This window comes from Pelophylax lessonae (genome assembly GCF_965119305.1).
Source record: "Pelophylax lessonae genome assembly, chromosome: 8".
In the NCBI taxonomy this organism is placed as follows: domain Eukaryota; kingdom Metazoa; phylum Chordata; class Amphibia; order Anura; family Ranidae; genus Pelophylax; species Pelophylax lessonae.
In genome coordinates this window covers 144,446,322-144,459,563 of record NC_138775.1, presented here as the reverse complement: position 1 = coordinate 144,459,563, position 13,242 = coordinate 144,446,322, and the positions used below count along the sequence as shown (strand labels likewise).

The following is a 13,242-nucleotide window of genomic DNA, read 5'->3' as shown; positions in this document are numbered from 1 at the left end:
TTGCTCAGGAAAACACAGACCAACGATTATTCCAGAAGAACTTAAAGCTCTGTCGTTTTTTTGTTAACTCACTTCTGCACTACATCAAAGTGAGTATGCTCACATGCAAATATTCATGTTCTCATTCATATTAAAAAGATTGCTTTAGTTGTGCCTATTCATATTTGTTTTATTTTGCTGCAGTTGTAAATGTTAAAAATCCACGGTTATTTATAAGGTTGCAGAAAAATGCTAATGCTATAATTTGTATGCTATAAACATGGACATATTCTGTTTAATCCTTTTCATATGTCAGTGGTCATAAGCCACTTCCTTTAACCACTTGTTTTACAAGTTAAAATCAGTATTTTTTGCAATTTTTTGGAAACAATAAAGTTAGCTCAAGTTTTTCTATAATGTGAAAGATGCTACACAGAGTAAATTGATACCGAACATGTCGTAACGCATTTCAAATTCTGCATGCTCGTGGAATGGGGACAAGCTTTGGTACTTAAAAATCGTCATAAGCGACGTTTTAAAATGTTCTGCAGGTTACCAGTTCAGAGTTACAGAGGAGGTTTAGTTCTATAAATATTGCTTTTGCTCTAACGATCGCAGCGATAACTCACACCCGGACTGGGTGCTTTTAAATGTATTTATTTTTTTATTTTACTTTTTATTTTTACAATGTCCCTTTTTTAAAAATGTTTTTATAACTTTTAATCCTATTACAAGGAATGTAAACATCCTTTGTAATCTAAAAAGGCAGGACAGGTCCTCCTTTTAGTGTGAGATCTGGGGTCAAAGATCTCAGATCTCACATTTACACTTAAAAGCAAAAAACAAAAAATGTGGCCCTTTAAGGCAATTGGGGTAGAAGTGACGTTTGACGTCGCTCCAGTCCTCCAAAGGCATAGAGTCGAGTGGGGGCCATCTTGCCCTCACTCAACTTCCTGCCCAGCAACACAGGGGATTGGATCGTTTTCCCCGCTACCGACGGCTCCAGTAAGTGGGGAGAACGGCCAGGAAGCAGTGGGAGGGAGGTGAGCACCTCTCCTGCCACCCATAAAAGTGATCCTGTGGCGAATCTGCTGCTAGAACCACTTTTATGTCAAAGCGGACCGCCAAATGTGTAAAAAAAAAAAATACTGAGGTTATGGCAGCTATCTGCTGCGATAACACCCTGTATGTAATGTCAAATTAGCGATGTAAATACACGGTGGGCAGTCTGGAAGTGGTTAAAGGGTTAGTTCACCTTTACCAAAATACTGCCTAATGTGCCTATACAGATAAGGGACGTCTTTAGATAAAGCAAACTGTGCAGCTCTGACTATAGGTAAATAATGCCCTTGCTATAGGTTTAGGCCATTTACGTACCTCCTGAAGCCTGACTGGAATACTCCTAGGACAGTGAGTACAAACACCCTTTACCTGAATAGGCAGTTTTTTTTCTAAAGGTGAACTAACCCTTTACTATTAACAGTGCATATACAGGATATGTAGCATTTGGTTTTACAGAAATCATTCATGGTCATGCTACTAATGGCAGCAGTGGGTTGCTTTTGCAGTGTGAGTCTTGAGAACCATAATAAAGCGTGATCTGTAACTTTGATTGCTGCTAATACTTATTCCATTATCTGCACACACCGGAAAGTTTTTTGGGTTTTGTTAGACTGCTTCCTCTTAGCTTACTAATAGCAGAGGAAGGTTTGACTAGGTTCACATCTGTGCGGGTGGTTCCCCTGTTGGCCCTCCAGCTGTTGCAGAACTACAAGTCCCATGAGGCATTGCAAGGCTGACAGTTACAAACATGACTCCCACAAGCAGAGGCATGATGGGACTTGTAGTTCCGCAACAGCTGGAGGGCCGCCCTTTTGACACCCCTGTGTGAGCGGGTCTGCACCTGTTCCTGCAGCCGCAACCACTCACACAGAAAAATGTGCTGGATGCATGCGGGTGCCATTAATGATATGCATATGAGGAAACCTAGCTTACCATAGTTTATTCTGAGAATACAAGTATATTTGGATAAACAGAAAAAAAAAAAAAAAGAATCGTTAAAACGAATTAAACCCAAACCCTTTTCTCCATCTGGAAAGAGTGTAGAAGGGTTGGATCTCTGGCAGTTTTACATTGCTTTTGGGTGTCTTTCAGATATTCCCTATTTCTTAAAACAGGCATTCCCAGTGTTTAGGTTTATGTCCATCACTAACTCACTGTATAGAACTGCTATTTTAGTGAGGGAGAAATTAGTAGCAAAGAGTTTTCTTTACTGATGGTCCAGGTTTTAATCAGTTTGACCCCATAGAAAATGTTCTATTGGTGTGCATCTACTTCTACTAAAGTGATGCTTTCAGGAGTCATTCGATTTGTACAGTGGGCTCCATTCACTAAAGCAGATTGCATGCAGTATTTAGGTGTCAAGGCACATTTTCCCTAAATATTCAATGCAATCCTGAAAATTGTCAATTTACTATGCCGTTTTGTGGTATTTAGAGGTTAAAGCCAATTCACATAATAAAATTAATGTGGTAATTATGTAGTGGTCCAGGCATGCGGTATATGAAGAATGTAAAAATAGAATAGCCAATTTTTTGAGTAATCTCTGCCTTTTTTGGATCAGTTCTCTCAACGGGAATGCATAGAAACCTAAATATGGATCTCATTGGGGTAGATTAATTTAAAGTATAACTAAAGGAAAAACTTGTTTTCTGTTTTGGACAAAGTGGAGGTGGATTACAACACCTGTCCAGTCTTTATTGTTGTCAGTCTTTATTGTTGTCAGTGCCCCTCTTAAAGCGGTAGTATTCCGCTTTTTTACACTTTTACCTACAGGTAAGCCTATAATAAGGCTTACCTGTAGGTACAATTAATATCTCCTAAACCGGCACGGTTTAGGAGATATTTGCAGTGCATGCAGCCGCTCACGCGAGCGGCGCATGCGCTCTGAAGGTCCGGGGGGGGGGGCCTTCAGTTTTGCCTGCCAGAAAATCACTCCCGCGCGCATGTGCGGGAGTGACGTCATCGCGGCTCCAGCCAATCACAGCGTCGATGCCGCCGAACCCAGAAGAGACGGCGAGGGATCATGGCAGCGGCTGCAGCGATGTCCGGGGGTCCGTGTTGGGGCTTCGTTCTAAGGTAAGTAATACATAATGAGCTAGTATGCGATGCATACTTGCTCATTATGCCTTTGTCTTGCAGGTTTTTTTTTGTTTGCGTTTTTGGGTTTACAACCGCTTTAAGGAGATTCATTCTCTCCATTTGTCCTGTTTACCATTATCATTAAAAAGTAAAAGAAAATTTTGGGTTGTCCTCAGAACAGTAATAGAGGGAAAATTTTTCAATGAGCACACTGGTTCTGGTGACTTGGGCAGCCCCAAGGAATTCCTTTAATTTGTAGGGATTTCTAGGACCTATTTCACTTTGTGGTTGGTCCACAAAGCAAAATAGATCCTAGTGTGACCTGTCAGGTTCTGGTGTGAGCACAAGCAATATTACAGTTCATGAGGTGGATCTTCCCACAGTTTTTTCCAAACACGGCGTCAGATTACACACATATATATATATATATATATATATATATATATATATATAATATGGACTATATTAATACTCGCGTAGATTTTTGATATACATTTTTTGTCATATGCAATATTTATTTGGACATTGAGCACTTTATTATTTGCCACATTAAATTGCTGATTAACTTATGTGAAAAGTCACTATAAGTATTTTTGTGCACACTAAGCACTTTATTTATCAGCCATATTCAACAGTCACCATTTTTTGTGTCTTATGTAGTATAACAACATATTTTCCCATTATTCATTGATATTGCAGAATTATTAACGAATTATGGACTGACGTTTTTATTTATCTTGTTATTTATTCATATATTTATTTCACGGTATCGATTAAGAAACCCTCACACCCCATATTAATTTTAAGAGTGATTTTTGCACCAGCGCCCACTTTCTACTTTTTCATTTGCTCATATTTGTGTTTACCACACACTTAACCACTTAAGCCCCGGAGGATTTGGCTGCTCAGACCATGCCCTATTTTGGGATTCGGCACTGCGTGGCATTAACGGACAATTGCGCGGTCGTGCAAACAGCTTTCTTTTGGTGGTATATGATCACCTGTGCGATTTTTATTTTTTTGCGCCACAATTTTGAAAAAATAACAATATTTTTCACATTTTTTTATATGAAATTCCCCCCCCCCCCCCAAAAAAAAATTTAAAATGTAACATTTTAGGCCAATTTGTTTTCTGCTACATATTTTTGGTAAAATAAAATCGCAATAAGCGTATTTTGATTGGTTTGCGCAAAAGTTATTGCGTTTTACTAACTACGGGAAAGGTTTGTCATTTTTTTTTTTAACTAGTAATGGCAGTGATCTGCGATTTATTTTATTTTATATTTTTTTGCGGGGGTTCCAACATTGCGGCGGACAGATCGGACCCTTGACTGACATTTTTGACACTTTTGGGGGTACCAGTGACATTACTACAGTAATCAGTGCTATAAATAGGCACTGTTACAGTAAAAATGACACTGGCATGGAAGGGGTTAACTTTATTGGTGATAAGTGGGTTAAATGTATCCCTAGGGGCGTGATTCTAACTGTCAAGGGGCGTGGCTTGTTAGATCATAACAGAGACTTAGAATAAAAACAAAAAGCAGAGCGCCTCTAAGTGTTATCAGTTTAATTAAAAGGGTAATGCAGGTACAGGAAAACTGCTCACATTTAAAACAGTATAAAATAGCTCATCTGTTAGGTGGTCTGCAGGAACACAGGGGTCCACGGCTGGATGTTAGTAGCTCCAAGAGATGGTGCAGGGGATGCTGAAGGAGGGAGATGTCTGGAGAGCCAAGAGACCAGATAGTAGGATGGTCAGCAGCTTCAGGAAGGTGTTCTGTTCCTCAGGGAGACACCTGGTGAGCCGAGAGACCGTTAGGTAGAATGGCTGTCGGCTTCAGAAGGGCGCCCTGCTCCTCAGTACATCCGGCGCCAACAGATAGGGGAGCCCAGCGTGACAGATCCAGCAGCCAAACGCACAACGCGTTTCCGAGCGTGCGCAGTAGCCTCACAGGGCGTGTGCGCTCCTTTCTCAAGTGCAGTGGCATGACACAGAAGAGCTGAACAAGTTTATAGGAAGCCAGCACTCAAGCTGGGTGGATACAGATGGACTTAAAGTGGCCATTGTAAATGGGCTGGACAGTGGGACCACAATACTTAAAGCGGCAATAAGAAAATAAACACAAAAAAAAAAAATCGCATACAAATGAAATCGCATTAAAAAAAAAAAAAAAAAAAAAAAAAGGTTATTTAACAAGGTAAAAAGACATACATCGGCTCTAATCATAATATGGTGTTAACATCTAGCTCTTCGTTTAAACCCTTGGGTGAAAGTGAATCCAGGGTATAGATCCAAAATGTCTCTCGTTGGCATAATTTGGCAAATCGCCCTGTGAGGCTACTGCGCACGCTCGGAAACGCGTTGTGCGTTTGGCTGCTGGATCTGTCACGCTGGGCTCCCCTATCTGTTGGCGCCGGATGTACTGAGGAGCAGGGCGCCCTTCTGAAGCCGACAGCCATTCTACCTAACGGTCTCTCGGCTCACCAGGTGTCTCCCTGAGGAACAGAACACCTTCCTGAAGCTGCTGACCATCCTACTATCTGGTCTCTTGGCTCTCCAGACATCTCCCTCCTTCAGCATCCCCTGCACCATCTCTTGGAGCTACTAACATCCAGCCGTGGACCCCTGTGTTCCTGCAGACCACCTAACAGATGAGCTATTTTATACTGTTTTAAATGTGAGCAGTTTTCCTGTACCTGCATTACCCTTTTAATTAAACTGATAACACTTAGAGGCGCTCTGCTTTTTGTTTTTATTTTCACTTTCAGAGCTGACTTCTCTCTGCAGCTGAGCTGGCCCTGAGTGTAATCTATTTCAACCATCAACTACACCAGATTAATGACTATACATGAACTGCATACCCCTTGATGCTATATAGGTATGTGTGATGCGCCAACTCTTATCCTGCTATAACAGAGACTTAGGATCCTACAGAGCAGGACCGCATAGGGAGTCATGATCTAAGGGGCCACTCGCGATGTCCTGAGCGAGATCGCGAGTGGCCGGCGGACATCGGAGCCGCCGTTTACACGTGCGGGGATGCCCGTGAACGGGCGGGGGTGGGAGCGCGCCTCCGGTGGCGCACGCTCGCCCCCTACAGGCTCCTGGGCGAGCGACGTAGTACTACGTCGGTTTGCCCAGGAGCGGCTGAATGCCGCAGTAAATATACTGACGGCGGTCGGCAAGTGGTTAAAGGGGCAGCAGATCACTTACCATCTACATTTACATACATTTAAAGACCAGGCGCCTTCTACAGCTTGCATTATTGTAGAGCTGCACGATTCTGGAAAAATTTGTTTTACAATTTTTTGGCTTAGAATAAAGATCACGATTCTGAACTTTTTTATTTTAAAAATATTCAACCCCTGAACATTAGGTCATCAAACAAGATGGCAATAAAAAAAAAAACCCATAATACTCTTCTTCAATCAAATTAAAAGAAATGTAATGTACCCATAGAGAAAACAAAACAAGATAGCACACACTGTCATCTGCCTTATTGTAATACTGTTTGTTCAGACTGTCAGACAGCCAGGTCAGGAATAAAAACACTTGCATCTAATGCACTGACCTTTAAAAGGCAATAAAAAGAGTGTTTAGAAGTCACACTATAAACCTGGTGCTGGAGGACTAATGGGCTAAAACGCTGGGAAAATGTCAAATTGCAAGCCATAAATCCTCTGATATAATTCAAATATAGGATTCGCAAAAATACAAAATCAATAAATCCACATTAAGTTCATAAGAAAAAGTAAACAAAAGTGAAAGAGTCCCATACAGCATGCTCTTGTAAGTGAAAGGTGACTTACAAGAGCACATTGTATTGGCATTGTATTGGACTCTTTCACCTTTTTTTTTTTTTTTATGGACTTCATGTGGATTTATTGATTTTGTATTTTTGAGATTTTTTTTCATACATTGTATGAAATTTGGTCTATATTTTAGAGGATTTATGGGTTGCGTGGTGCACAACTTTTGCATATCAGTAGAAAGTCGTGCATTTGGACTTTTATAAGTAGCAGGACCTTCAATAGTATTTAGTATACACTTCGCTTTTCTGGATGAGCGCAAAAAACATATTTTTTTTTTATATAGATCATAAAAGTAAATTAGGTCCTCAAACAATTAACATGTGGGAGCCAGGAGGTAAAACACTATGCATCTGCGGCAGCACCCTTTAAGAGTGAAGCAGTTAACAGACGGAAACGGCAGGGGAGCCAGACAGAATGCAGTGATAATGGGTTTAATATGACACACACAGTAAAAATTGGCAGCTCACATTTGAGTAGATAAAAAGCATGTACTAAATCATACGACAGGCATCAAGGTTGCGGTGTCCCTGGGACCTCTGTCTGAAGAAAAAATTGTGGTACCGCCCATCCACAGCATCATGTTTTCCTGCTAATGTCTGTTCCAGTATCGGCGCCATTTGCATTCCATGCTGGCTCCACTGTGACCGTCGACTTTCCCTCCAATCCAGGCTGCCTTACCATCCCGCGACAAGACACCAATGCCAGCATCCCGGGGACACCCTTGATCCCAGCTGTGTGATTTAGTACATACATGCTTTTTGTCTACTCAAATATGAGCTGCCATTACTGTGTGTCTTAATAAACCCATTATCACTGCACTTAGTACTGGGTCTGCGTCTGTGTGTTCTGATAGTGAGGATGATTCCTCTTCCACTACAGTTGCGCATGAAAAGGTGCTGGTGGATGCATTGATTGTATCAGTGCAAGAAACTTTAAAATTGGAGGAGGCAGCTACATCTGCGTCGGCTGCTGCAGTTTGGTACCCGCAGAACCTTCAAGGTGGCAAAGGTATTCCCCTTTCCCGCCTATTTCGACAACATTATCGCAAGTCAGTGGGGTTCCCCCCAAACACACTGTCAGGGTCCCTAAGCACTTTGCTAGATGGTATCCATTTGAAGAGTCACTGCTAGAAAAACTTACAGTATCACCCGTGGTGGACACTTAGGTTTCCAGGTTAAATAAAGCCACCCTCCTTCCGGTGGAGGACTCCCCGTCCTTTAAGGGCCCTTTTGACAAGAGAGCTGAATATCTGGTACAATACCTTTTCACCATAGCCGGTTCCATTCTGCAACCAGTGTTTGCCATAACCTTGGTTTCACAGACGTTAAACGGAATTGGCTAAGCTCCTGCGCCAGGATTTGGAAGGTGGACAACCTCCTCCTGAGCTGGCAGACCTGTTTGTTCAGGGGTTGCAGTATATCTGTGATGCCTCTCTGGATGCCGACCCCTTAGCCTGCAGGGTGTCCGTGACGGTGGTGACTCTGCGCCGCATGATATGGCTGAAATACTGGTCTGTAAACCAGTCTTCCAAGAAGGTATTGACTGATCTCCCTTTTGTAATAGACCACTTGTTCGGTGCTTCCATGGAGGATATCATTAAGGGTCTTACAGGAGGTAAGAGTACTCTGCTTCCACAGTCTGCCAGGAGTAAAGAGACTCATCGCAAAGGTGGGCCTTTCTTCTTGGCCCACAAGCGGTCCTCGTCCTTCGGGATCTAAGGACCAGGGATCAAAATCCACCCGTAACCCCGCAGCGAGTTCCAAGAGGCCCTGGCTGGGTAGGTCGAGAGCGGGCCTCTCCATGACCGCAGACAAGCTTGCTTCTGCCAGAAGGGGTGCCCTCAACCATACTTAGGGTGGGGGGACATCTTTGCTTCTTTCCGGATCCGTGGACCTGCTGGATTCAAGACAAATAGGTCCACGAGTTGATTTGGTACGAGTACAAGATGGAGTTTCGATCCTTGCCTCCAGCAAGGTTCTTTTTTTCGAATCTACGTTTGTCCCCAGATCATGTACAAGGTCTTCTTGGGGCGGTACAGGATCTGCTCTCACAGGGGGTCTTTGTACTGGTTTCGGAATCGGAACACTTTCAGGGGTTTTATTTGATTACTGTTCCCAGGAAGGAAGGCAAGGTCCATCCTATTCTGGATCTCAAGGTTTTGAACCGCTTTGTGCGGGTTGAGAAATTTCTAATGAAATCCATTCGCATGGTGGTGGCTTCCCTTCATATCCCAATATATTGGGCATCAGAATTTCCTTCGCTTTGTCATTGGCGAGGAGCACTAGCAATTTGTGGCATTACCCTTTGGTCTTGCCTCGGCTCCTTGGATGTTTACAAAAGTGTTGGCCCTGGTCTTGGCTTTACTGAGGCAGAAGGGGATTGCGGAGCTGGGGTACCTGGATGATCTTCTGCAAGCAGAGTTTCTGAATGGCCTGAAAGACAATCTGGACATTTTGGTGCAAACTTTTAGTGCAAGAGTTCGGATGGAAACTGAATTTCCAAAAATCTGTTCTGGTTCTGTCCACAAAATTGGAATATCTGGGCCTGACTGTATTTGTTATTTTTGACAGGTGAGCTTCAGTTGTTCCTGGTTAAGCTCATGTTTTGCCTGGTTGGCTATGTTTAGCCTTTGGGAAGTGCATTTTTTCTTGCTGTGTTATCCCCACCCCTCATATTGACATTGCTTTGCGACGTCCCATCAGTCAAGAAGATCTGGAGCTGTGTCTGTCAATGGACGAAAGAGAAAACTGGATTTTTGTCTTACCGTAAAATCCTTTTCTCTGATCCTCATTGACTGACACAGCACCCGCCCCTCTATTGAGTTGGGTTTATGTTCCACTGCTTGTTACAAAACTGAAGTCCTATAGCAGGAAGTAGGAGTATACCCCCTGTGATTGCCCTATAGCCGTGGCCAAATAATTTTTCCGTCTAGTGTCCTACTCCAATGAAGAGCAGCATTACCTCATCAGTCAAGAAGATATGGAGCTGTATCCATCAATGAACATCAGAGAAAAGGATTTTACTGTAAGACCAAAATCAGTTTTTTCATTTTGGATAGAGTAATGGAGGGTTAGAACCCCTGTCAATTTTGTTTTTTTGCCAACAAGAATAAAAAGGACCCGCAATGCCATTTCATATTAGAGTACACCTCCATCCCAATTAAATACATAGAAAAGGAGAAGATTGCCCAGCGGGACTTTATATGAGGTGGACCCAATAGTCATAATACTCAAATTGAAATGTATCTTGTTTATTGTGTACAACCAATATACAAAAGTAATACAACATGAATATTTGACATACACAAAACATAACATTTTCATACAAATATATTAAGATGTCTCAAGATGCCAAATCATGGAACAGAAGGACCCCTGTGTTCACGGCAAGTGAGCATTGCTTCTATTCCATGATTTGGCGTCTTGAGACATCTACAAGCAGGGTTGCCAATCTTTGGGTTTCAGCTGTCCCCACCCAGCCTTTAATAGGCTGGACAGCACACACACCACTGAGGTCCTACTTTTTGGATTATGATTAACAAAAGAACCCTTCCTGACACCTCTGAACAGCATTCCTCAGTGATTTGTCTGAGCATTCTAATTACCTGTTTTTAATACCATGCGGGCAGGCTTAGAATTTCAAACCAACACAGCAGAATATACCACTATCCAAGGTCACCCCGGAAGGAGTAATCACTGTCACTCCGAAACGCATTGGGTCCTCACCCTGGAGTTTTATGGTCACTATTCACCTGCTGATGTGATGTATTGTATTTAGCTTGCCATTTTTTAACTTTATATGTAAAAAAATGTTTCAATAAATGCTATTTTCATATAAGTTTGGTATTGTTCATATTAAGTTAAATTTTTCATGAGTGCCTAAAAAGTCCCACAACCAGGGGAATTTCTCTATCTGCAATTCATACCCGGGATGTGGCACCTTTAGGAGCAATCCAACACGAGCACACTTTGTAAGTATATCAATCAAACACCTGGCCAGTCTCTAAATGAAAAAGTATACATGTGGGTAAGTGAGCAGCTACTTCCTGTAGGGTGGCAGCCAACAAATGATAATGGTCATATATATTAAATGTATCTGAGACATGAATATGGACCAGGGAATAAAAAGAAATAACCAAAGGGTGAAGAAAGTGCCCAGGTGGATAAAAGTAAACCAAGTGGATAAGGATGAAAAGATGAAAAGATTGTTGTAAGACTGAGTAAAACCAATAAAAATAAATCTCCATAGAGTGCATATGTGAAGTGATGAAATAAAGACATGAGAAAAAGAAAAGTGGAGAAAAAGGGAGAAAAAGAGGTGGAGAGTAAATGGAAAGTGTTGTGAACAAATATAGCAAGGTGGCTGTGTGCTTACCATAAAGAAATGAATGCTGTTGTTTGGTATCCACCCTGTGTTTAAAGATTGGACTGTCTGTGATCACTCATCCTCACCTTAGATGTTTTACAAAGCATTGTGGGTCCCGCCCTCAACGTCATGCCGTATGGAAGCACTGGTTTTAAGCACAATGACGCGGCTATATTTGTGAGTATGTTTCCCCACATGGGTTCTGTTTTTGAGTATTCATACTCCAATAGCCATCAATCCGTCATGTCTATAATACAATTATAATAATTTCTTTTCAGACTTGCCTGCACACTTACACTCCTGACGAGTGGGCAATGCGACCCACGAAACGTGTGTCGAGTTTCAAGATATTTGTATTGATGTGCATACTGTTACTGCTATGAGATATTTTATTATATTTGTATGACCATGTTATGTTTTGTGTATGTCAAATATTCATGTTGTATTACTTTTGTATATTGGTTGTACACAATATACGAGATACATTTCAACTTGAGTATTATGACTATTGGGTCCACCTCATATAAAGTCCCGCTTGGCAATCTTCTCCTTTTCTTTGTTTTTTTTTTTTGCCATCAGTGTTTGGGGGGGGGGGGGGGGGGGTGTTTATCTTCATTTACTGTCCGGTAGACAAAACAGGAAGTGATAGGAAATCCCTGTAAATAATGGAATTCCTTGGGGGTCCCCATGGGAAAATCCCCCTCTATTACTTTTCTGTGGACAATCCAAAATTTTCTTTTCATTTCACTTAAAATGATAATTGTAAACAGTTCAAATAATGATGGCAAATCTCCCGAATGGAGCAGTAAAAACGATTAGGTGTTCTAATCTCTCTCCACTCAATCCAAGACAACATTTTTTTTTCTCTTACGTCCTCTGACAGTCACCGCCGCCTCTAAGTCATCACTGTTGGGTATTGACTTCCGCTCCGCAGGAGTAGCTAGGCATAAAGACTTAGTCAAAAGAACAAAGGCATTTGCATATACACACCCATGGGGGCTGTCCCATCTGGTCAATACCCCCCTGCAGTGACCACTCCCAACTCAGTTTCATTCTGCCTAGCGTATTGGGCCGAGACTCCTGTCCCGGCAATCTCAGCAGTTCACATTCTGGGTGTGGAGAATTGGCAGGCCGACTATCTGAGCCACCAGACCCTGGACCAGGGGGAATGGTCCCTACACCCGGAGGTCTTCCAAATGCTGTGTGCGAAGTGGGGATCCCCGGACGTGGATCTGTTCGCATCTCGGCTAAACCGAGGTGGAAAGGTTCGTGGCAAGAACGCGCGATCCGCTTGCGGACGCCTCGGATGCGTTAGTGGCCCCTTGCCATCAGTATCGTCTAATGTATGCCTTTCCTCCGATTCAGTTGCTGTCCAGATTCCTCCGCAGGTTAGTCTCGGAACCGCACCTGGTGATTCTGGTGGCTCCGGACTGGCCACGCCGGTCCTGGTACGCCGACGTTGTTCACCTGGCAGTGGCGCCTCTGTGGCGACTGCCTCTGCGGGAAGATCTCCTGTCTCAGGGTCCGATCTTCCATCCTGCTTTACAGTTGCTGGCTTTAACGGCCTGGCTGTTGAGACCCAGGTCCTGAGGGACAGGGGGCTCTCCTCTGAGGTCATCCCTACCCTTGTCAAGGCTAGAAAAACCTCCTCTGGTAAAATCTATTACCGTACCTGGAAGGCTTATTTCGCCTGGTGTGAGTCCAGGGGGTTCTCCCCTCGCTCGTACTCGGTGTAGAGAGTGTTGGCCTTCCTCCAGTCTGGGGTGGACCAGCGCCTGGCACTGGCCACAATCAAGGGCCAGGTGTCCGCACTGGCCATTCTTTTCCAACGCCCCGTGGAGTCCCATTCTCTGGTTCGCACCTTCATTCAAGGTGTGCGACATTTGGCTCCTCCCAGGAAGGAGCCCTTACCTCCATGGGACTTGAACTTGGTTCTGTCCG

The 13,242-nt window shown here is 43.1% G+C and overlaps 1 protein-coding gene across 1 annotated transcript in view; it reads left to right on the top strand.

Moving 5' to 3' along the window:
* FIRRM (FIGNL1 interacting regulator of recombination and mitosis) overlaps positions 1–13,242 on the top strand; it is a gene marked incomplete at both ends in the record, with an annotated part of 580,029 nt that overhangs the window by 117,381 nt on the left and 449,406 nt on the right. Inside the window, one exon of the mRNA XM_082265049.1 lies at positions 9–89. Coding sequence (XP_082121175.1) covers positions 9–89 — 81 coding nt within the window. The remainder of the gene's footprint in view (positions 1–8; positions 90–13,242) is intronic.